This window comes from Toxotes jaculatrix, chromosome 5, assembly GCF_017976425.1.
Source record: "Toxotes jaculatrix isolate fToxJac2 chromosome 5, fToxJac2.pri, whole genome shotgun sequence".
Classification (NCBI taxonomy): domain Eukaryota; kingdom Metazoa; phylum Chordata; class Actinopteri; family Toxotidae; genus Toxotes; species Toxotes jaculatrix.
In genome coordinates, this window is record NC_054398.1 from 29180752 (window position 1) to 29206044 (window position 25293).

General features: G+C 44.5%; 2 protein-coding genes across 2 annotated transcripts; both read left to right on the forward strand.

The window, feature by feature from the left end:
• The first annotated feature begins 6069 nt into the window (after positions 1–6069).
• LOC121182306 (iroquois-class homeodomain protein IRX-5-like) lies at positions 6070–9730 on the forward strand. The gene is made up of 3 exons (XM_041038741.1): positions 6070–6300; positions 7336–7741; positions 9075–9730. Exons 1-3 carry the CDS (start codon positions 6070–6072, stop codon positions 9728–9730), a joined length of 1293 nt encoding a protein of 430 aa, XP_040894675.1.
• A 2914-nt stretch (positions 9731–12644) lies between these two features.
• Positions 12645–24148, forward strand: LOC121182593 (protein ALP1-like). Its single transcript, XM_041039187.1, has 5 exons — positions 12645–12822; positions 17016–17266; positions 21804–22651; positions 22745–22862; positions 23386–24148. The coding sequence occupies exons 1-5, from the start codon at positions 12645–12647 to the stop codon at positions 23830–23832; spliced, it is 1842 nt and encodes a 613-aa protein (XP_040895121.1). The 3' UTR covers positions 23833–24148.
• Positions 24149–25293: the final 1145 nt, after the last annotated feature.

Genomic DNA, 25293 nt, shown 5'->3' on the forward strand with positions numbered 1-25293 from the left:
GGAAAATGGTTTGAAGGAACAAAAAAAAGTCAGATTGATGAAGAAAAGCTGTCAGGGAGGCCGGGCTTTGAACCTGATCACAGACATTGTTTAAACAAAGAACAAAGACTGCAAATGTGGAGAAGAAAGACCTGAGCGAGCTGGAAACAAAGGGACTGAGGAAGACGAGACATTTGGCTCCGCCAACGTAAAGTGGATCCGAGCAGCTGAGGCCCATGAATATACATGAGAGGTTGATGTTCATGTGAGTTTCCATCAGGCTCTTCTGTCTCTGCACTCACCTCCTCTGCCTGAGTGATTACCAGCACTGGGACGCTGCCACCCGACTCCCCGGCTTCATCCTGAGTGGCTGCTGCAGTTCTCAGGTCCTGGTCCTGGTCCGAGTCTGAGTTGCTGTGGTGAACTAACTGATGCTCAGCTTGGTTCTCGTCCTGAGGCAAAGCTTGGTGTAAACAGACAGAGGAGGAAAATCAGACTACATCCCAAACATCAAGTGATCTGGTGGATGAACCTCATCCCAAAGAGACTCTAGAAGGTGCTGTTTCTGATCCAACATAATGCTAACATGTCAAAGTGTTCTGTTTTCATTGAATGGGAGAGAAAAGAGAGAACCCATGTTGTTCACATCATTCATGTTGCACCTGTCAGTCAAAGGACTGGACTGGACTGGACTGGACTGGACTGTGGCCTCTCTCTGGACTCTCATATTCATAAACCAAACAGGAACCCACTCATGAAGAGACTGCTTCAGGGCCCTACATGAGGTGTGTCCCTCTGTACTGACGTTCTTGTTTAGCACGTGGACTGCCTGAGTGAAGACGCCCGTCCTGACTGTCTCTTTGGGTTTCGGACCATTGAATTGGACAACACAGATTTCTGAAGATCTGTGGACTCTGTGAAACTGTGGACGGCATTTTTCACTAATTTCTGATATTTTGTAGTTTAAACAATTAACCAGAAACTAATCTACAGATCAATACATCCTGATTATGACTGACTTCTCAATTATTTGTTTTTTTGTTTTTTTATTGTTTACTTTTATTTAATGCAGGTTGTATGTGTGAATATACAAATAAAGTTTTTTATAACATGATTCAAACTGTTCAGAAGAACAATGGTTGCTTCTCACCTGTTTTATGCTGGTCGTGGATCTGTTCTTCCTCAGTGTTGGAGCACAGGAGCCTGTCAGGACTCACACAGGACTCCTGGAAATCTTCCTCCATGGTCCTGAGAGTCTTCACCTGTCGATGGGGAGTCTGGCTCTGGAACGAGACATCAAGACATCTAACTCAGTGAACACAATGTCCTCACACAGTGTCTCTGTGATACTTTACATGATAAAGACAGTATGCTACTACTGGTGAAGCACCTTTAAGACGGTCCAGTCCTTTGTTTGGGGTTTAGCCACCTGGAATCAGAAATAAAGAGCTGATCTCTCTGTGATATTTGACGTAAAGTCACAACAAACACAGCAAACTCACCCAGAAAGCACCTGTTTGATGATCCACGCTCAAAGACATTGACGGTAAGAGCTAAACCTTAATTTAGCTGAAGGTTTTTTAGACAGGTCACATGGGACTGTGGTCTCAGCAGCATCTCAGAGACCAGTCTGAGGACAGTCCTTACTTCACATATTAATGTTAAAACAGCACCTGAAGGTCGTCTAATGTTAACTAAGCACTTATTTTAATCCAAACCATGACCCTTCTCCTAAACTGCCCGAGTGGTTTTTGAGCCTACACTTATCCAAACTTTAACCATAGCGCAGTCACATCATAAAACAGATGTGCTTATTTTTTTGTAGCTGTTGTGAAGACGAGGCAGTGAAAAAGAGGCAGATGATGTGGTCCCGCTGATGGGAGCATCAGAGCAGGATAAACTTCTGTATGTCGTCCTCGATGGCATGGATACACAGCATATTTTGTTGTTTAGATGATCCTGCCATGGTTAGTGAAGTCTTCTCCATCCGTGGGGCAGCTGTGGTTCAGCAGGTGGAGGTACAGGATTGGTGCTCCTGATGGTCAGACCAGGTCTCTGTCTTCTCAGTGTGTGCGGGTGAATAAGTGAGATGTGCTCTGCAGCCATTCACCATTTACCTCTATAACAACGTGTCACTGTTTCCCCCTGTGCACTGCTTCTCTGATTGTGACCACCAGGAATCAATCAATACCTTCGTCAGCAACGAATCAGAACTGCATTTTGAATTGCAATCCATCTCACAGCATGCTGTTCTTCACACACATCAGTCTTCAAATCTGAAATTCATATGATCATTAAAGTTCCTGCTTTGGTCGTTAAGCTAATGATTTATAACTCATCATGAGTGTGTTACACCTGAGGTGGATTCTGGAGTCAGGTCGTGCCGTCGACAGCTGAGCGGTTTCCTCTCCGTTCAGTGGATGATCTGTAAAAGTGTAAACAGAGAATCCACGCTGTCCTGATGGTCGCCGCTTCATTCAGTCTCATCCGGAGAATCTCCGCTCTAAAGTCTCCTCACTTCACAGCTACATTTCCAGCACTTCATAGAGAAATCCCACGGGTGGTAATTATGCCTGAGCTCTGATAACAAGGATTGCATTTCATACTTGGATAATAACTATTAAAGAAGAGTGTTTTCCAATTTATTAAACAGACTGTCTTTAAGTAACCTCTGGACACTTGGCCCGTGAGCTAAGCTAATTTATGAGCTACTGGGGGAAAACAAATGAGAGCTTCTTTCATGTGAAAATCTTCACAAAAGAGTCAGTACCATGGAGAATATGGAGGGACTGCACTGCAGTTTTCCCTGAATATTCAACTTTGTACATGCAAATTGTTAACATAACTTTTTGATATGATAAAGCGGCACCAGTGTCATTTCGTGGGCAAGGCCTACTGGGGGTCTCGACTTGGCGATGATGAAAGAGTCATCTGAGCTTTTCTGAGCCATTACTTCATCCTGCAGGAGGCTCACGGTGTGTTTAATATCAGCCTCTGGAGTATCATTTCCAGCAGAGGAGAATAAGGGGTGCGTTCACCTCCGCCGCCACGGAGCGCTTTAATGAAAGATGCTTAAAAAAGCGTGAAAATGCCATCCCTAATCTGCTCGACCCATCTGCAGAGGAGCAGCTTCAGATCGGGCGGCTCGCTTCATTTCACCCCGTCAGTGCAGTCAGGCTCGTGATGAGCTTAGAGAGGCTCCTTAAGGACAATGTTTCCACATTATTCAGGCTTCATTATGCCAAATCAATATTCGTTTAGCATCGCAGGTTATAGACTCGTCCTCAAATCACAGCTCGATTTGTGCAAAACTGCTCAGGAAAAATATGAGTGTTAGTCGTTTTAGTGGCTGGTGGATTGACTGACTGAGGCTTTTTCAGCAGCAGTGTTTTAGTAGAGAAGTGACAGTTGGTTAAACCAGGTCCTGAAATGTACTGAATCCAGTTTCCTCAAAAAGTCTTATATTGAACTTTCTGTAAAACCCCTGCAGTTAATGTGAATTAAAAGGCGGTGTCTCTTTACACCTTCACCACCAGACTGTAAGAGGAATCAGCTCCAGGAGCAAACTGACAACGGTACAGTCCATCCTGGTGAAATCCATACATCAGTGAGCTGGGCATTAATCTAATATCCTAATATCTAATCTAAACTAACATAAACTATATGAGCTGGAATATAGACCTTCATGCACATGAAGTGGAAACAGGACATCACTGCTGCTTAACAGCAGATCAACAAGGACTGATCAGTCAATCAATAGAGAATTAATCTTTTATTCAGATAAACTTAAAAATGTCAAATATTTGATGGTTCCAGGCTCTAAAACGTAAGAACTGGCTGCTTTTCTTGATCATGTTCAGGTCTTGGACAGTTGGTTGGACTTAAGGAGACATTTGACCAGAGACCAGAGGCTTTCAGACTGTGAGGTGCCTCTACAGGCAGCCATCACTGAGTGACCGACATCATGAAAACTCCTCGTCCTCAGAGTCCTGACTGAGTCTGACTTGAACCCACACACCTGAAACATGTACTGATGTGATTCAGTATGACTTCACTTCCTGAGGATATCATCATCTCTGATGTCCATCCTGCAGAACTTCATTGAGAATCCTGCTGTTTTTAATTTCCTTCAGTATCACAGTGATCCAGTGAGAGGTGTCGGTTCATCCATGGTTCACTGCAGACAGGAGCTGATCACAGCTGATTAACCTGCTGTTAATGGGACAGTCTGACTGAAGGTGGACAAACCCGACTCACTGAATCCACGGTGACATTATACTTCCTGTTTTACAGCCCCCAACATGTCATGGGAACTGTAGTCCCAATACTAACAGTATGATAACATGATTATCTATGATGATGATGATGATGAATCTGTGTTAAAATACTGTGATCTGAAGCTTTTGTTTTCAAACATTTAATCAAGATAATACTCTACAAATGAATCACTAATGAAAATAATTAGCTGCAGAGCTAAAACACTAACGAGACAATCTGGACATGCAGGTCTGCTACCTTAAATAGATGCTGGATAGTTCAGTAATTAGGATCAACAGCAATTAATCAATGAAGCTCCTGACAGCAGCCGTCAGCTCGGCCTGCGACCTGGAGGCCGGCTGATTCCGCTCTTACCTGGAAATCCTCGCTGCAGAGCCTCGTCCGGTGAAACAACCTGACCGTGTGTTCATCCAGAGAAAAGACCAGACAGACTTCATCACCAAGACAACCATAAAGATTTCAACTGATTTCAGTGACGGAAAACTGACAGCACTTTCACTCTTCCCCTGCTGAGAGGAAAGCTTCCTTCAGTCACCACTCTGCTATTTATAGGACCCACAAATCAGATTAGGCTGTGAGTTTAAACACTGATCTCACCTGAGAGGAGCTTCCTTCACCCACCAGCACAGAGACACAGTCAATATCTCAGCTGCTGTTTGGAGGTTATTTTGTGAGTGAAAGCAGCAGGAAGAAGGAGAGAGCAGGCTCATTAAAACCTGTTCCCGGGGCATCAGACGCCTCACACTCCACCACAGATCACTGCCCAGTGTCTGACTCATCTGCTCACACCAGCTAAGACTGAGGCCACAACTCAGAACAACTCAGGTCAAATCAGAACAAATCAAGGTGCTGTCAGTCACAAGGTTTAGATTAATCAGTGAGCAAAGCAAGTAACTGCCCCAGGACCAGAAAAGTGGGAGAATTAGAGTCAGCCAGTCCTGGGATTACACCATACTGTAGTACACCATACTGTAGTACACGTACCATATTTCACTGAAGGTTCTGATGATCGGTTCAGGTGCTGATTCAGTTTGATGGTGGTTAAGGAGGCTGGAGGTCTCTGTGGTGCTGCTGACGTGGCACAGAAACCACCTCCAGCTGCTGTTTCCACTGTGCCACTCCACCTGGAACCAGAATCAGAAACAGGTTTCACTGTGATGAAGTCCAGTGCATGATGAGTGAATCTGACCTCAGTGAGCTTTAGAATCCGTATCATGTGTTTGAAGTTATAATGACAATGAAGCTGATAATCACTTCAATTAATAATATTAGACCATTTACTGATCAGCCTGTCTGGTCCAAGACTGGTCCCCTGACCCTGGAGCAGGACGTTTCCTGGTCCACAGACAGGATGGACTGTCCCATTTTTACTCTGATAAGAAACTCAAGTTTACAGGAGCATAAGCTGTTAGGTTCTAAAACTGTTAGAATATAATATTGCTAGAATAATGGTGAAAAGTAACAGAGCAGGAGCAGAGAGCGCTGGAGAAGCAGAAAGCGTGAGGCTGTGTTTACGGGAGGTGGAGCTGACAATCAACCCCCCCCCCCCCCCCCCCCCCCCCCCTCCGGCGGGTTCAGCTCTGATCAGTTCAGCAGCAGCGGGAGCGGAAAACTTGCAGCAGAAACACACAAACTGAGCCCAGCAGCCACCTGCGATGCTACTAAATGTTCCTCCGTTTTCCAAACTCCTCTTCCCTCTTTTTCTCCTTCTTCTTCTTCCTCCCTTTCTCATGCAGTCCCGGGAAAAAGCGCGCCTTCGCTCTCCGATGTGAGTTCGCCCGTGCGTAATAGTCCGGCTCTGTGCGCGCCGTCATGGCTTATCCTCAGGGTTTCCTCTTCCAGCCGTCCGTGTCTCTGGCTCTGCACTCCTGCCCGTCCTTCAGCTCCGGGGTCATCTTAGGACCGAGGACGGAGGAGCTCGGCCGCTCCTCTTCGGGCTCTGCCTTCGCGCCGTATTCGGGACCAGCGACGTCTCCCGGATTCAACTCCCACCTTCCGTACGGCGGGGAGCCCCGGGCCGCCGCCACCCTCAACTCCTTCGTGGTGAGTGTCCACACCGGGACGGAACCGGTCTGCTCACCGGGGATCTGATTCTAGGGGGTTTGGGTTTCTAATGTGTGATTATAAGAAAGAGTCTGCGTTGGTGCATAAAGGCGCGTCAAAGAATTTAAAAGAAGTTCAGCTGCTTTAAACTGTGAGTTTGAGTGAAACGATAAAGCTTTTGTTTTTTCTCTTTCACCATAAAAAAGCTTTGGAACACGTATTTAAAAATGTAAAATCACAAACCTTCCGTGTGCTGATTCTTTTCAGTTGCTGCAATAAATAATATTCATGATTTTATATATATATATATATATTACTTGCGTGTGATAAGTGTTGAAAAAAGTCAAAATCAAAAATAGATTTTTTGTTTTTCCATCAGGATGAAGCTTCTGTCAGAAACGTGTTTTTTTCTTTTACATTTAAATCGAATTGTCTGATTTCTGTAGCTTATTACTTATTAAGATGTTAGGCAGGGAATAAATGTAATGTGTTGAGTAAACCTCAGTAACAACCACACATTTTTGTATTGGAGTAATTTTAATATTTTTATTTTTTACACATTGATTCAAAAATAATTGAAGAAGTAAAATTGATTCTAATATAAAGTGAAGTTCAGGCTCCAGTGAAACGGTCTGCGTGTAAAAGATGAAATGTTTCAGTTTAAATGCTGTAATATTCTAACACATGGTTTAAAGGATTTTTTCACAGTGGATTTGTTTGTAATGCAAACGGCCTCATTTCGAACGCACAGCGCTGTGAGCAAATTTCATTTTGTTTGTCCGTTTGGTTTTTAATTTAACCTTTGTTTAACCGCCTTAGTCCCATTAAGATTAGGAATCTGCTTCTCAGAAGAGCGTTGCCAAGAAAACAGCTCCAGTGACCAAACATTAAAGCTGCAGACTGAAAACACACATACATGTGTGTGAAGTCATGCGAGCAGAGAAGATCCTGAAAATAACATTTAAAAAATACAAAAAAAAAAAAAAAAAATCTTGGCTCTGAGGTCAGAAATTATGTCATTATTTCATGTTTCAGAGTCCAGGGTACGACCCGTCCTCCGGCATCTCCGGCTCCTTAGACTACCACCCGTTCGGGGCCCTGGGGCCCTACCCATATGGGGACCCCACCTACAGGAAAAACGCCACGCGGGACGCCACGGCCACGCTGAAGGCCTGGCTGAACGAGCACCGTAAGAACCCATACCCCACCAAGGGGGAGAAGATCATGCTGGCCATCATCACCAAGATGACCCTGACTCAAGTGTCCACCTGGTTTGCCAACGCCCGTCGGAGGCTGAAGAAGGAGAACAAGATGACCTGGACTCCCAGAAACAGGAGTGAGGATGAGGAGGAGGAGGACAACATCGACCTGGAGCGGAACGACGAGGACGAGGAGCCGATGAAGACAAACGACGACGAGACGGAGACAAAGAGTGAGGCCAGTGAGTGAGAGGAGGAAACGTCTGTACACACACACAAACACACTCAGATCCAACTCACAAAATAAAACCACAGAACCACATCAGAGCTGCACCCGTTTATTCATTAATCATTCATTCATTCCTTCATCCATGGTCCAGAGACCAGTCACTGAAATATTTGCTGAATCTTTTCTGATTGTTGGTTTGACAAAACATTCAAAGACATCACTTTGTGCATTTTTCAGCTTTTTCTGACATTTAAAGACAAAACAACTGATCAATAATCATTATTTGCAGCCGTAAAGAACAAAAGTCTTCTACATAAAACCGAAGCATCAGTGCTAAAAAGTGGTCCTGAGCCCAAACTGCATCACTCTCTGCTGTGACACTCTCAAACGTGAAGCATCTGGATCCTGAACTAAAGTCAAAGCAGCAGCAGTGAAGTGTAGAAGGACAAGAACAAACCTAACCAGGAGAATGGACCCGGTTAGATTTCTATTATTTGAGTAAACATATTTATACTAATACAGAAAAACATTATTCGACATTATACTGTGAGATTCTTATTACTGATGGGTTTTATGAACTGCTAGTGTTTTGTCTGTAAAATCAGAGAAATAAAACAGCAAAAAGCAGGATGAAACTTTAAAGACTCAGAACGAGAGGAAATGATGTTGACTGACGGGAAGCAAAGTGCTGAAGGATGGAGACAGTGAAGGATTCACTGCTTCACCCGTTTACATGACCATGATCAAACTGTCAGTCCTGACGAGACGGAGGTGACGTCCATCACATTACTGACATTTATCTGCACCTGTCGTGTTTTTCCTGTCATTCTTCAGCCATGTATGGAATAATTTCTCTGCTGTTCAAGGCTGAAACTGACAATTATTCATACGGTCAGTGAATTTTTTTTATTGATTAATGAATTGATCCATTTGTTTCTGAAGAGGTGAAGTTTTCATTCAGTTTTTTTTTTCCCCAGTCAAATGTCAGAGGAACAAAGAACCAGAAAAAGGCACATCCCAGAGAGATGGAGCTGAAAAATTCAGGCTTTTTTCTTCTTTGAAAAATGACAGATTGATTATTGATCAGAAAATGAGCTGGTTTGTTTTCTGCCGATAGTAGCAGCTCTGATGTTGTTTCCTAGTTTTATTTTCTTTGTTTTGTGTGTGTGTGTGTGTGTTTGAGGTGAATATGTGGAAGAGTGTGTTCTGTTTACAAACCCAAATGATTGATTAAGAACAGAATCGTTACTGACAGCCCTACATGACCCTGTGTGTTTGTGTGTCTGTCTGTGTGCGACCTTAAAGTCTTGCTAATCTGCTGACCCACTCTGCTCTGCTGTGTGTAGCTGGCCGCCGCCCCCCCTCGGTGGGAGAGTCCTGTGGGTTGGCAAACAGAGACGAGAGCAGCAGCAGTGACACTGATCGAGGCTTCACTGATCCGGACTTTATAGAGCCCGGGGACGGGGGGCTGCCCCACATCCCGGCCCCCACCTCCACGGGGGCCCCTCCCCAAAACGCTCCACTCGGGATGCTCAGAGTTTCAGAGCTGGAGCGCACGTTAAGCCCGCCGCCTAAGGAGCACAGAGACTCCTGCAGCGCCATCCAAGGGCCAAATCCGGCCCCTAAACCCAAACTGTGGTCCCTCGCTGAGATCGCCACATCTGCGGACAAAACTATAGGATCTAATGGGTTGTCGCAGAGCAGGGGGGCAGGACAGCAGCAGCCCCCCCCCACCTCCACGCCCCGGACCCCGTTTCCCCACAGCCCGGCCCTGCCCCGACACCTCTACTATACCTCCCCCTTCATCCCAGGATACTCCAACTACGGCCCCCTGGGGCCCCTGCACAGCAGCCCCGGCTCACATTTGGCCTCTGCGACGCATTTAAACGGATTACACCAGACGATGCTGCAAAGAGCCGAGGCCGTGGCCAGAGACTGCAAACTACGCAGCCAGAGCCAGCTGGAGCTGCACGAACTGAAGCGAGGCACCACGAACGTGTAGGTGGGCGGTGGGGGGGTTCTGAAACTTCCTGGATATCAAAGAAAACTATGAATCACGGACAAACGGCCCTGCAGAGCCTCAGACTTTTATTTAGAAATACAGATATAAAATTTTAGACTGCGTTTTTTTCTATGTTGATAAAATGTGATCTTTGTAGTGCATTTCTGCACAGAACATGAAGTATCATTAAAACATAGTTTTATTAATACACAACAGATTTCCTGCCATTTTTCAGTGGAAATCACAACTTTGTCCACTTCAAATCAAAGCACCGCCCAAACCTGATAGTGAAGCCAGTAAAGCTGCAGAGTCCACACAAACAGGTCATCAGCTCCATTTAGACGGGACCGGGGGGGGGGGGGGGGGGGGGGGGGTGTCCTGGTCAGTCCTGGTAGATATGATCCGGTGTGAGGATGTCACTGTCTCTGATGTCCATCCTGCAGAACCTCATTGAGAATTTTTTGAAGTCTCCTTCAGTATCACAGTGATCCAGTGAGAGGTGTCTGTTAATCCATGGGTTCACTGCAGACAGGAGCTGGTCACAGCTGATCACAGCTGATTCAGCTGCTGTTAATGAGACAGTCTGACTGAAGGTGGACAGGGTTTTTCTCTCCTGACGGCTTCAGTGTTTCCTGTCATCGTGCTGGTTCCCAAACAGGCCTGTGTGCTGGTGTTAACATGTTTCCATCTCTCAGATCAGCAGAAACATTTTTAACTTCCTCCATTTTCACTCAAAAGTCAAATTTCACTCGAAGCTGATAAAAAAGCAGCAGAAGGAAAATCGTCAGAGATTAGGAGGAGCCAGCTGACAGAGAGACAGGAGTCAGTGTGGCTGTGATTAAATCACTGAGCAGAGCAGGTGAAGGTCAGATCACCTCACTGACAGGAATCCAGTTTGGATGGAGCTTCAGACGCTTCATGAGTGAGTTTCACACTTGAATCTGATTTGATCACTATTGACTCAGTGATCAATAGTGAGTTTCCCTCCTCAGGGGAACAGTGATCCTGGTCCTTGGACTGAAGAGTGAACCTTGTGAAACTAGTCTGGAGCTGGCAAATCCTTTGCTACAGAAGGAGCCTGTAGCTTCCTACACACACTGTGATACTGACACCTAGTGTTCACATGAAGAACTGAGTCACTCAGCAGCCAAATCGACTTTTAGTTTTAAGGTAACTCACAGGCCATTCAGCATCCCTGCCTCCTGGCTTCTGGATCACTAAAGTGTTTTCCAGGTTACTGAGTCAGGTGGAGTCACAGCAGAAGCAGCACAGCTGGAGGTTAGGCTCAGACAGCAATGGCTGTTTGGTGAAGGTTCAGGAAAGATTGTGGTTCAGGTTAAGGAGGAGAAGGATGATGATGAAGAAGCTCCTCAGCCCTGCAGAGAAAATGACAGTTTCTTTCTGAATCTTGTTCCTGTTCATGTGCTGGAAGCTGAAGTTTGAAGATTTGTCTTCATCTGCTCACTGTTCATTTACTGTGGAACAGCAGCGAGCTGCAGCTCGATGAGTGTTTCCATGTGCAGAACTTTAATCCATGACATTTCTGTGGAACATGAGACAGGTCTGTTTGCAGTTTGACATTTTTAAAATGTTCTTGGCTCAATAACACAAAGAGCTTTGTCTTTAAATTTTAAGGGACAGTGTTTTCAGTTCACAACCCCAATCTTTTCTATTTCTATTTTCAGTACAGTCTGGAAGAAGCCACTTTACAAACCACCTGATTTTAAGATTTTTGACAATACTTGTTTTTCTTTTTCTAATATATAAAAGCTTGAACGCAGAACTTTTACTTTTATTGGAGCCTTTTTTCACTGTGGTGTTTCTACTTGTGTTTAAGTAAAGGTGAGGATTTAAGCCATGAAACACGAGCTTTTCTCCTGCTGCAGCTTTGCTTCCTAAAGTCTATTCTATTTTATTCTATTCTATTCTCATGAATGAGGCTGCATCAGAGCTATTTTAAGAGTTGATACCATTTTAAAGAGCCACTGTAATCAGTATGCATTAAATCACACATGTAAATCAACAGTCTGAATTAATAAGCAACATTTCTAATGACCAGACATTTTGTGTAAAACTGTTCGGGCTGTTAAAGCCACAATTTACACGACTGTAAAAATCCAGTTTCAGCATCCATCCATCCATCCATTTTCTATACCGCTTAATCCATCAGGGTCACGGGGGAACTGGAGCCTATCCCAGCTGACTATGGGCGAGAGGCGGGGTACACCCTGGACTGGTCACCAGTCAATCGCAGGGCTGACACACAAAGACAGACAACCACACACGCAGTTGGTTCTATGTTCATCTTCAACACTTTGACAATCAGGAAACTGGCCAAGGCACTTCCTCTGCCCTGTAACATACTGATGGGAGACTGTGTGTGTGTGTGTGTGTGTGTGTGTGTGTGTGATGAGCACAGTTTAAATTAAACTCAAACCTGCTTGTGTATTGATGCCGTGCGTCGTGTCGATGGTCATAGACAAACTCTCAGGAGTCAAAAGACCTGTTGCTTGTTGCTCTTAAAGTTATTCAGCCTTTAAAACAGGTGAAAGAAAGACAAGTGAGATCGGGTGGGTGTGTCTCTCAGGGCTCAACAGGAGCTCAGTGGACTGAAGGTCCCAGTTTCTGACCTGGGTCCCCAGAATCCTTCACCCTGTAACATCCAGGCAGCGGCGCACCCTGTGGCCACAGAGTGGTGTAACACCCGTCACCTGATCAGGACAGTGTGACATACACACATACAACATACAAGATTCATACAAACACACAGACCACTGCATCAGAGCAAATACACATCACACAGCAGCCTGTTCAGATTTTCTCCAAACCCCCCCAGTGACACACACACACACACACACACACACACACAGCCTGTAAGCCTCTTGCTTCCAGCTGTGTGTTTACACCCAGTTAAATGTTGTCAGACAGCGTGGAGTGTGTTGGCGAGGCAGCACGAGGCCCCGCCGTGGGCCGTCTAACCCCCAGGACTGGCAGATGTCGCGTTGTGATGCCACTCAACCCCCCTGCCACGCAGCTCCTCTGCCCTCTCCTCCTGCCTCACCCACCAGCAGCCACAACAGCTGGGCTCACAGGTAGACCAGCAGGCAGCTCCCTGCAGCTCTCTGTAATGTGCTGTCCCTCAAAATACACCACTGTCCCCAGTGACTCCCACTCTGCAGCCACTGAGACTAAACCGGTCTGCTCTAATCTGACATCCCTGCTGTCTGACCCTGCTGACGTGCAAAAACACTGAAAGTGCTTTAACATCTCTGCTCCTGCTTTTGAATCTGTGGAGGAGAGAAGCTTCTGTCTGCTGCAGCATCAAGCTCCAGCACGTTTACTCAGTTGTGACTGTTCCCTCCAAACAAAGATGGAAACCTGGGACGACATGTCGTCCACTTGGAGTCCACCACGAACCTGCATCTTAAAACTTTACAATCTCTTACCTGGTGATATGTTCTTGTTTTTAATACAAAATCATATTTAATGTAAACATTTGTTTTGGAAAAAGAACAGGTTTCCACTGACCTGAGACACAAACACAGGTAAAAACACCTTTTTTATGCTGCATTCACCAGAGACCAGAGAGCTGGAGCTGACTCACAATAAACTGATCACCAAAACCTTCTGACCTGAATAATATATGAAGGTTAAATGTTCATATGTTAGATATGAAAGTCAGTAATAGCTGTGTCAGCACAGGCTGTGGTGAACAGGTACAGGTATGTCATGATGATGTCATGTGACTCTGCCTGGATACTGTGGTGTCAACATCAAAATAAAGCTGCTATAAAGCCTGACAACAACATCACAGCTGAAATTCTTCAGGCCACAGGCCTCACCTGACCATGTCACCTAACTCTCTAAAGTCTTTCCTCCACCTCTGTCCCAGAGCTCCATGTTTCTCTCAGAGCTTCACCAGGATCATTGGTGGTTCAGCAAATCTAGTTTTCATTTAGAGACAGAAGACAGGAGCCCCCGTTGTCCCATGTGATTCTTGGTGGTTCTGTCAAAGATTCACTCCACAGCTAACATGAGTTAATTTCCCACATTAAATGGTGTCAAACAGGGCAGAGCGAACACTCAGACACGGCTCCACAAGTCCATTGTCTCGTCCTGGCAGGTAAATCAAACGTGTTATTACCAAACCTGTGAGTCACTGCTGTCACATGTTTATTAATATTTTCATATCAGGGACTAATGTGTCTGTCTTTGTCATTTCACTGTTTGTGTCTTGTCTGTGTCTGTGTCTCTTCATTCAGCACTACTGACCAGGAGACCTGAAAACGAAACCACGCTCTGATAACAAAGCAAACACGACAGTGAACTGAAGCACTGAGTACAACTGATGAAAGAATCACGTCTCAATACGCTCATAAAGCATTTGCTTGGGCTGTATTAATAATGACATTATCAAGATTTACATTCAGTGTGTATTAATAACAGATACATAGCGTGATGGGTCATTAAGATGCAGTTATATCTGTGGTTCACTCACAGGTTGACTCAGCTTTGCTTTGCTTTGCTTTGCTTTGCCTGCAGCGCCCCCCTCTGCTCGTTAAGTACAACAAAACAGAAAATCTCCTCAGGCAGACTCACATCCATTAACCGATATATTCCAGGTACACAGAGCTCCATTACAATTACAAGACACAAGGAAAATGTGTGTAATAAAATTAAAATATCAACACCTGCATATGAACAGCACACTAGGAATGTGGCTGCAGCTAAATGAATATTTTCATTATCGATTATTTTCTGGATTAGTCGATTATTTGTCGATTGTTTGTGTAGCTACACAATAAAATGAAGGCCGTGCCTCATACTGATGCCTCTGCTTCTTCAGAGACACCGTGACAACGACAGGAAAGGACAACTTTTAAAAACACATCTTTCCAACCCCCTTTCAAGTCATTCAAGCTGGTTTTCAACAGGCTAAAACATTAGCACGACAGAAATGTGCTTAAATAAAATAAAACCAGTGAAAATGTGTGTGTAAGTCCATGTAAAGTACATCACTCACTCACTCACTCACTCACCGTGCGCACCTCCACCTGTACAACATGGCTCTGCTGCCTCGAACCCACAATTCCACAGCCTGCTTCTTAACATTACACATTTGAAATACATTTTGTACTCTAATACCTTTTAAACATGTTATTTATTAGCTTTTTAAACTGCATGAAATTAAATGTTAATGAACTTCTGACTGAATATTTCCTAAACATTTCTCTTTGACAGCTACAGTTTGGTCTATTTAACGTCCATCGCGTTGTAAAAAAGACAAATATGACATCTTCAAATGTCTTGTTTTGTCCAACCAACAGTTTGAATCCTGAGTTCACTGAGATTATTAAAGTATCACTATCACAATCACTAAATGATTATTAAAGTAGCTGCCAATCAATTTTCTCCCTGCCGATTGATTGATCGATTGATGAATGGACTTCAGTCAGCTGTGGTTTGTTTCTCCAGTCAAATAAAAAGTGAAATTCCAGTGTAAGATGTTAAACGGGGTTTTCTCACAGTATCCTGCTCTTCACTCCTCCTAAATTTGTACAGGGCCAGTTTTTACTGTTTTTTGTATGCTAACTTAACTTTCTTAGATGGCTCTCAGCAGTAAGACAATCACACACACACACACACACACACACACCATGTCTTAGACTGGCACTGGTACTAAACTGCACTTTATTTATTTTATGTTTTATATTTTTCAGAAGTGTTTATTTATTTATTTATTTTTACATGTTTGTGGTATTTGTGTGTGCCTTTAAGCCGGGAATCTGCAAATTTTCGTTATATTTTCATAATGACAATAAAGACTATTGATTTATTGTAAATACGCAATTTTTTTTCACATTTTTTTATTCTTGAACATCATGCACAATTGTTGTTTTTCTACACTTTTCCCCGCTGTGGTATCAGTAAAGTCTGATCTTATCTTAAAAATGTGAAAGTGAGCAGAGCCTGCACAGCGTCGGGCGGGAGGTGTAAATAAAGCCGGGACTGAGTTTCCTGCAGCCTGTTGGAGGCTTGGCTGGAGCTGTGAGACAGATGGTGCCATTTGCTTGCAGTCATACCTCCAGTGACCCTTACTGTTGAATATCACACAGCAGGAAGCTGCTCCATGTGTTTTACTAGGTGGCATCCTGTTAGCCTAGCCACCGCTAACGTGTGAGCAGAACCAAACATCCACCTCCCATTATCCAAAACTACAGCGACCCACCGACATTCAGCAGAACAATTCAGCTGTTTGCATGTAATCATCATAATAACTCAGCTCAGTGCAAACACAACGTCAAACACATCCCTTCAAAAAACCCACTGACTGTCCTCAGGCTTTTTCTGTTGGCTGTTATTCACCAACCCCTGACTCTAACCTGTCCACTGTCTGTCACTGTTACAGATAATAGATCGTTTCTCATTTGCACTCAGAGTCCAGTTTATTACAGTCCTGTAATAAATCCTCCTTCAGGAAGGTCATAGTGTCAGACTGCCTCAGACAGGTGCTGATTCACCTGGAGGATTGTGCTGCAGGACGTAGCTAAATGTTGAACCTCTGAATCCACAGTGAAACACAAACTTCAGGCCACGTTAATGCAGTTTACATCAAATACTGAGGTTTCAAACAAAGATTGACCTTTGACTTAAGACCGTGGCTGCGTGACGCAGGCGAGTTCAGGACAGACCACATCAGATGGACTCCTGTGGACGAGTAAATGAGATTAATAAATAAATATGTGACACAGCTTCTTCGGTGTCCACCACACGGCAGGTTAACAGGGATTTACTGGGCGTCACTGTGACGGGCCAAGATGAAGGTGAGGAAATCAAACGCATCATTTCAGGTGAACAAACGTAATCTCATCATGATTCTTTCTAAACTGTCAGAGACACAACAGCATCACTGCCGCAATGACAAGCCTCGGCATCTGTGACCGCCATGTGACTGTGCGTCTTTCACATCATTTTATGGCCAATAATAAACTGGTTTAATAATAATAAACTGGTTTGGTCAGTAAACACCGCATCCCTTATTCTGGGATCTCAGTGTGAGATCATGTACAATTGAATGAACGCTTGGAATGTTTTCCTTACTAATTAATTAACCGTTGAGAAAATGTCAGATTGAGTTTGTACTTTCCATCAGTCTGAAAACACAAAGATTTTTAATCTTATAAAAGTGAAGAAAAACTGCATTTAGTCGGTTTTGTTTCAGTACCTCCTGCAGCAGGTTTAATCCTCTCAGTCTCTCTTTGTGGACATGTGTTTGTTCCCGCAGTCTCCGGAGTCTGGAGCTGCAGTAGCCTGGAGGAAGAGGGCCCCCTGCCGGCCGAGCCTCCCCACAGCAGACGGCCCAGCCTCACGCTCCACCTGAGTCAGTCAGAGGCATGCTGGGAACTCCAGTGGCTCGGACTCAGGCATCAGATCAGTACAGGAGCTGCAGTGCCGGCGGACGCTCCCAGGCTGAACGTTTCTCTGAAGCTTCAGCTGTCGTCTCTGCTGGGAGCGACGCCTCCCGCCGGCCTGCAGGTCAGCGTGGATCAGCACTGTCAACACCTCCGTTTGTTACCAAGGAGCTGGATCCTTAGACCTGAAACCTGCAGCTGCGACTCTGAGCCAGATCACCCTCAGGACCTCAAGACACGGAGCAGAGAGGTTTTACCCACATTTTATTCTTTCCTTAACATACATCACTGATCTCTAACCAGATCATCATCCTGTACATGGACTGATCCAGGTATTCTGGATAAATTCGTGTTCACCCACGTGTGAAAGAAAGCAGTTAACCCAGTGGCGGTCCTACATTGAATTACTCCCTGGGCGGGACACCCTCCGAGCGCCCCCTCGTCCCCCAACCCTAACCCCTAACCCACGAACAGCCATGTTTTATTATAATTCAATTCAATTCAATTCAATTTTATTTATATAGCGCCTTCCACAATCAAAATTGTCTCAAAGCGCTTTACAGAGACCCAGAGCCTGACCCCAGAGCAAGCACTTAAGGCGACAGTGGCAAGGAAAACTCCCCTTTAACAGGAAGAAACCTTGAGCAGAACCTGGCTCAGATGGGGGACCCTCCTGCTGATGGCCGGGCTGGGTGAAAGGAGGAAAAGGAGGAAGATAGGACAGCTAGGAATGGAGGAGAGGGGGAGAAGGACATGAAGCATAATACAGACAATGTGGGTCAGTATTTACATTACAGTTAGTGAACAGTTATTGGATAATGTGTGCTCAGCAGATTAGAATTATGAAACAGAGCACGGAGGCAAAAAGCTGTCATGACTGGTAATTATTTACATTACAGTTTGCAAAGAATATTAATCCAATATTTATCTGTAGCAGAATGGAACATTAAACATGTTAGAAATAGATCATTGTAAACAATAAACAGCAGCAGGTGGGTGGAGCCAGGACCATAGGACATGCAGCTCCGGAGCCAGAGGTACCTGCAGTAAGGTACAGAGAAAGAGAGACCAGAGAGAAACAAACACAGGACTACGGGACAGAGAGGACACAGAGTTAATGACATGTAATAAAGGCTAATAAATTTGAGAGTGGGTCTGAGGAGAGAAAGAGAAAGAAGAAGAAGTGCGCAGTAAATCATGGGATGTCCCCCAGCAGCCTAGGCCTATAGCAGCATAACTAGGGGATGATTCAGTTGCCTGAGCCAGCCCTACTAAGGGCTATATCCTTAACTGTAACAGTGTCTATATAGATAATTGTGACTAACTATAAGTTTAATAAATAACTAGGACTGTAACTACAACTAATTATAAGCTTTGTCAAACAAGAAGGTTTTAAGCTTCGTTTTAAAATTAGAGAGGGTGTCTGCTTCCCGAACCCAAACTGGCAGTTGGTTCCATAGGAGAGGGGACTGATAGCTAAAGGCTCGGCCTCCCATTCTACTTTTAGAGATTTTGGGAACCATAAGCAAACCTGCATTCTGGGAACGAAGCAGTCTGTTAGGATGATATGGTACTATCAGCTCTTTGAGATATGAAGGAGCCTGGCCATTGAGGGCCTTATATGTAAGGAGAAGGATTTTAAAATCAATTCTGGATTTTACAGGAAGCCAATGGAGAGAAGTTAGTACAGGAGTAATATGATCTCTCTTGCTAATTCCAGTCAGTACTCTCGCTGCAGCATTTTGGATCAGCTGGATGCTTTTTAGAGAGTTAACTGGACATCCTGATAATAGGGAATTACAGTAGTCCAGCCTATTATAACAATATGTATATTATAACAATCTCCAATTTCAACATTGCCAAAACAATTTAGAAATTAAAGTTATCAGAAATTAAATAAATTTACTCTATATACATAAAAGTGGCAAAGATATACCGTAAATTCCGGACTATTGAGCGCACCTGAATATAAGCTGCACCCACTAAATTTTAAAAGAAAAAAAACTGTACATATATAAGCCGCACTTGACTATAAGCCACAGGTGCCTACATTGTGACATGAGATATTTACACAGAAAGATGTCACACTAAAAGATGTTTTTAACTTTTATATAAATAAATGCTTTTTTTCCGAACAGTTCCTGTAACAGGGCAGTAACACGGCAGTAAAACGGCTGGTTAAAAAATAATAAATAATTAATACTAGAAAAGTCAGAAAAGTCATTGATACTATGTTCCTCTCACTCCTGCGCACTAAAACCACTGAAGTCGTCTTTTTCAGTGTCGGAATTGAACAGCCTCAGAATTACTTCGTCACACACTGTCTCAGTCTCTCTTTCATTGTTTTCGTTGTTCTCTCTCATTAACCCGTAAAAATCTATAAATTAGCCACACTGTTGTTTAAGCTGCAAGGTTCAAAGCGTGTGAAAAAAGTAGTGGCTTATAGTCCGGAAATTACAAAACACAATCACAGATAAAAATTGCAGAGAATAACAATAATATAAAATAAAAACAATATAATTTTATTAGTTTAGAATTACTAAAGGAAATCTAATTATAACCCCCTGCCACCAGGGGCAGGGGGTTTTCTGAGCACAGAAAACCGCTTAGTGGCGCAGATGATTTTTTATTTTTTTTACGTGGTTGTGCCGCCACCCATGTGATGCTGCGTGTCAAAAACCGCCATTGAGTTAACCTCTTTGTTTTATGGCAGCTTTACAGAAGCTTCACTCTGATCCAGAATCAGAAAAATAAAGCTTCATCCCTTTGATATTGATGGTGGATAAATAACCTCCAGTTTAAAACATCCGGTCCTGATTCTTCCAGTCAGATTCATCATGTTGAATAAATTAAGTCCAGGTATCAGGTAAAGACACCAGATGAATAAAGAACCAGAAACATTTATCAGTCACAGCTGCACGTGCTGCTCTCACTATGAAAACATCTGTTTCAGGTATCTGGCAACAGATAACCGTCAGAGACACGCAGACTCTTCTTCTCTGGGTTTTATGGGAAGTTTTCAAACCGTCTTTCGTCTTCTTACCGCCGCCTTTTGGACCGAAGCGCATAGCAGGAGATGGACAGCACAAAAGACAGAGCTGCGTCCTCACTGCCTGCTTCTCATTCATAGACTGTGGGCTTCCTTCTATGATGCATTCATGGTCAACCACAAACCAGAGCCCTTTTAAGATTTCAGCATTTTTAATGACAACAATGCACACAAGTAAACACAAACAGACAAAGATACAGACGTGCGGGTACACACAGGCCTCACTCCACACACGATGTGACATGATGTTTCAAAGCAGTCCTGATTTCTTATTCTGTTTTATTCAAATGTTCTTGTTGTAGAGAAATGTGTTTGTCAGATACTTTAAAGGGAATTAATGAATCTGAAATTCTTCAGTTTTCTTTAAACATCTGACCTTACAGCAGCAGTTCAGCATCACTCTGTCTTAACTCATACATTCATAATGACAGACGTGTTCTTCTAAATAACATCCACATGGAATCTGAAATACACTACTCACAATAAGTTAGGGGTATTGTGAAAGACTCAGTGGATGTCATACATACGGTGTTTGTTTCACTTCAGAGATTTTTGGGATAGGGAGGCAATGTGTTTTCCACGTAATGGTCTCACTGTGTACAGTGTGCCTTACATATTGGGGCCAACACCAAAAAAATACTAAAAGACAACCCTTTTCAATGTGGCATGAGTTTCAACATTCTGTGGGTATAAAAAGCTGGTATTGTCAGTAAGTCATTCCAAGTTCATCACTCAAACAGCCATGAACATACAACGTCATTTAACGGACGAGCAGCGCCACCTGGCCATAGCACACCTTTGGATCGGTGGCAGGCAGTCAGATGTTGCTCGTGAACTTGGTGTGTCTCAAAGTGTCATCAGCAGACTTACATCAAGACACAGAACTACTGGCAGAGTTCGTGACAGACAAACCATTAGCAATCGACTCCACCGCTTTGGCTTGAATGCCAGACGACCTTGCAGGTGACTCCACTGACACCAAAACACCGCCGTGAACGTTTGCAGTGGACACAAGACCATGTAACCTGGACAATGCAGCAGTGGTCTACCGTCCTGTTCACTGATGAGTGAACAGGACATGAGGCTAGTGAGGAGCATGAGACGTCGCTGTCAAGCTGCCATTGCGACAAATGGTGGAAACACCCGCTACTGACATTGTCAATGTTTATTTGGGGCTATCCTTGTTATTGTCTAAATTTTTGGGGTATTAAATATTAAACTAATGAAAATGGTGTTACTTCTCATTCATTATTAGTAATATTGAGGAACTATAAAGGGAACTTTTACTTATTTCATTAAAATTCAGACCAAATAGGAAAAGCACTCATGTAAATAACAATATCCCTGACTGCAAAAATGCAGTTTTATGTGGATTTGAATTCAGGAATTAAACTCAGTCAGTATGTCAGGTCTGGAAATAAGAAACAAAAAATACAAGAAAGAAAGAAACTAACAGATAAAATAAAACCGAACACAGGGAATAAATAAAAGTGGATTCATTTATTATTTAATCATTTACTGTGCATGGACCTGTTATTTTAGAGTGAGATCAGGAGGGAAAACATGGGACAGTGTGACCTGCTCCCTAAACCCGACCTGTGAGAGGTAGCAGGGTGTCCAGTCTGCTGGAAACGAAGAGGAGGAGGAGGAAGAGGAGGAGGGTTTGTTTACCGGCAGTTTGAAGATGGAGGCGAGCACGGAGGAGGACCCGGCTCCAGCAGCGTTACTGTGCTCCGTTCTCGGCCTCGGTGTCACTCCGGTGTTCGGTCACCAGCTGTTTGAGCTGTACCGGCTCCAAACGGCCGCCCTGAGGCGACGGAGGCAGCGGGAGATGATGGAGAGGGAGCGGCGGCGGCGGCAGTACCTGCGGAGGAGGAGAGCCTTCCTGATGTCCTCAATCGCGGCTGCGCTCAGTCTCCTTTCTTCCACCAGCAGACCCGTCTGGGTCCGAGCCCGAGGCCCCGGACAGAACCTCTGGGCGACGGCCGAAGCCTTCGACGACGAGGAGTGGAAGGCGCAGTTTCGCGTGTCCCGAGCAACGTTCGACTACCTGGTCGAACTGATCGGCCCGGCGATTAAACGTCGCAAGACGAACTACCGCGCCCCCATCGAGCCGCGCCGCAGGCTGGCCATCACCCTGTGGTGGTTCGCCCGGTCCGGAGAGTACCGCTCCATCGCCGACATGTTCGGTGTGGGAATAGCCACGGTGTGTATGATTGTGCGTCAGGTGTCCTCGGCCATAGTGGAGCGGCTGTTTCACCGCTTCGTGTCGCTCCCGAGCGGCCCGCGGCTGGACGACACCCTCCGGGCCTTCAAGGACCGCTGCTACCCGCAGTGCGCCGGGGCCATCGGCGCGACTCACATCCCCATAGCCCCTCCGAGGGACAACCCCGACCACTATATCAACAAGAGGGGGTGGCACTCCGTTATCCTGCAGGCTGTGGTGGACCACAGCGTTTGGTAAGTACCGTAACCGGTAACGTCTCTTATCCAAAATCAGCTAACGTCATGTTAACAGCTAACTAGTTTAACTGGTGGATTTGTCCCTCCCAGCTTCACGGATGTGTATGCTGGCTGGCCCGGAAGCAGCAGCAGTGCCACGGTGCTGTCCAGCTCAGACCTGTACCTGAAAGCAGAGGACCGCCCAGATGGTTACCTGTTTCCCAGAGAGGTGAGTGTACAGGTGAAGTCTGCTGGTGAAGTGGAGCTCGGACACATATAGACCCTGTGCTGCACTCAGAGGCAGGAAACAGAGGATTCTGGGAAACAGAGGGACATGAGAGGTGATATATATTATGTTCTGATGTGTGTTGTTGTTTGAAGGTGAAGATACTTGTACTGCTGTAAGAGAACACACACAGACACACACACACAGTGGATCACAGAGGCCTGCTGCTCCTTCCTGGTCTGTTTTGCTGATCATTTTTGCTCAGGTGTGACCCAGGTTCACCTCTGCGCTTTAAGAAATTGGTGGGATCACTGAGGGAAGTGAGTCCATGGCCTGCATTCATACCGAGCCTTTTCAGTCTCATCATTCACTGACTATATGAAGTAGTGCCTCTGCTCTTTTTCCAACATCTTCATTCTTTATTTCATAGAAGTGTTTGGCGGCTTTATGTCAGCGGAGGTGGTCTGTGTTTCACCCCTGCACAGCCCTGTAGCTCATACAGCTAAACCTGACGTGTGTGTTTCAGAGGTCGCTTGTGTCTGACGGAGTGGAGATCCCTGTCCATCTGATCGGAGATGCTTCCTTCCCTCTGAAGCCCTGGCTGATGAAAGGATACAGCGAGGAACGGCAGCTGTCCCCCGAGCAGCGTCGCTTCACCTACACCCTGTCGTCAGCTCGCTCGGTGGTCGACGCTGCTTTCACACGGCTGAAAGGACGCTGGAGATGTCTGCTGAAAAAGAGCGACATTGACATCTCCATGATGCCCAGAGTTGTCGCTGCGTGCTGCATTTTGCACAATATTTGTGAAATTCGAGGAGACAGTTTCCTTCCTGAGTGGAACATTGAGGTGGCTCCTTCAGGAAATTATTTAAGACAACCTGATACAGAAGCCTGTGAAAGAGACGCGTACTGTACTGCTGAGGTCATCAGAGACACTATTACTTATAACTTGTTGACTATACTGCAGTACTGAGCACAGAGGCTGGCTTCAGGAACATCTGCAAAGGTGCCACAGCAGCTAAGTCAGCATCAAGACAGAGACTCGACACGACTGCAGCACTGGGACTTTACGAGAGGTTGAGTATGTCAGCAAACGGATGTTAAAGAGATCTGGAGCCAGGGCCACGAACCAAGTGCAGCCTAGGCTGAGTCTGACACCAGTGATCTGGATTCTAACTGGCATCATGGAGCTGGTGATCAGCTGACCCTATATAAATATAAACAATATAAACAGTGTAATCACACACACACGGTTCACATCCCTTCACTTTGTGCTGTAGATTCAAGTTTTAATGGATAAAATGACAATTTTCTTCAACCAGCCTAATCTGAATAACCCACAATGATGAGGAGAAAACATGTTTTTAGAAATGTTTGCAAATGAATTAAAAATCAGAAAGTGAAATCTATCTAACCGTTCTGTTGTCCTAAGGGTCAAAAATGACCCGCCACCGTGTTTAACAGCAGAGAAAAATCCCCAAATGATCTTTTTCCAACTTGAAATTTTCCTAAAGTGACTCCAACATTAGAAAAAGTGAAACATTGCCTTTGTTCATATTTCCATGAAAGCTGTACAACAACAAGGCACAAATATTGGATGGTGGATCAAAGTAGACCTAAGTAGACTTAGAACGTCCATCAGCCGGATCTCCACAGAGGCAGAACAGACAGAGAACGTCCAAATTATACATGACATCACTCAACAGGTCTTTGAAAAACTTTGGACCGAAGTCAACGGTAGTGATCTAAACGCCACCCCTGACACTATTATAAACCTTGACAAGGCCCTTTTCAAGGACCAGGATACGTGCTTTGGGTTAGTGCTGAGAAGGTGCTGATTATTCTGAAATTTCCTGAAAGATCAATATTAGAAAAGATCATCATCATCACTTCTTTCAAAGTTCATCTGACATCAAAATAACCAAGTCCCATCTGCAGATTCTTCTCCTCCAAGAGAAAAGGCATCTGTTGCATCTTCAGATGCTGAAAGAAGTGAAATACTGACACTGAAGACACTGCTCCTCCTCTGACACTGTGTGTTCATTTCGGGTTGAATACTCTTTTTACTAGTTTCTATGCAGCTGTAAATATTAAAGGAACATTGTTGTTTCCTTTGTATAAATGAATTTGCAGCTGAAGTAGAGGTAAGATATAAATAAAGATGGAATAATTCATTTCTGCAGAAGCACTGATATGTCCTGGTACTGATCTGACAACTAGAATGAAGCTCTAATCAAATGAATGAACTTAAGCTTTTTAAGCTAAACTTAAGCTTTTTCATTCATCTAAACTGGGCAGATAGAGTCAGATCAGAAAAAAAGTCAAAAGGAAAAAAACTGTTTTCAACTTAACAAGAGGAAACGTGTTGTTCTGACAAAATGCTGCACTGACCCCAAGTGGCCAAAACAGGTCAATCGACGCAGGTTAATGTGGA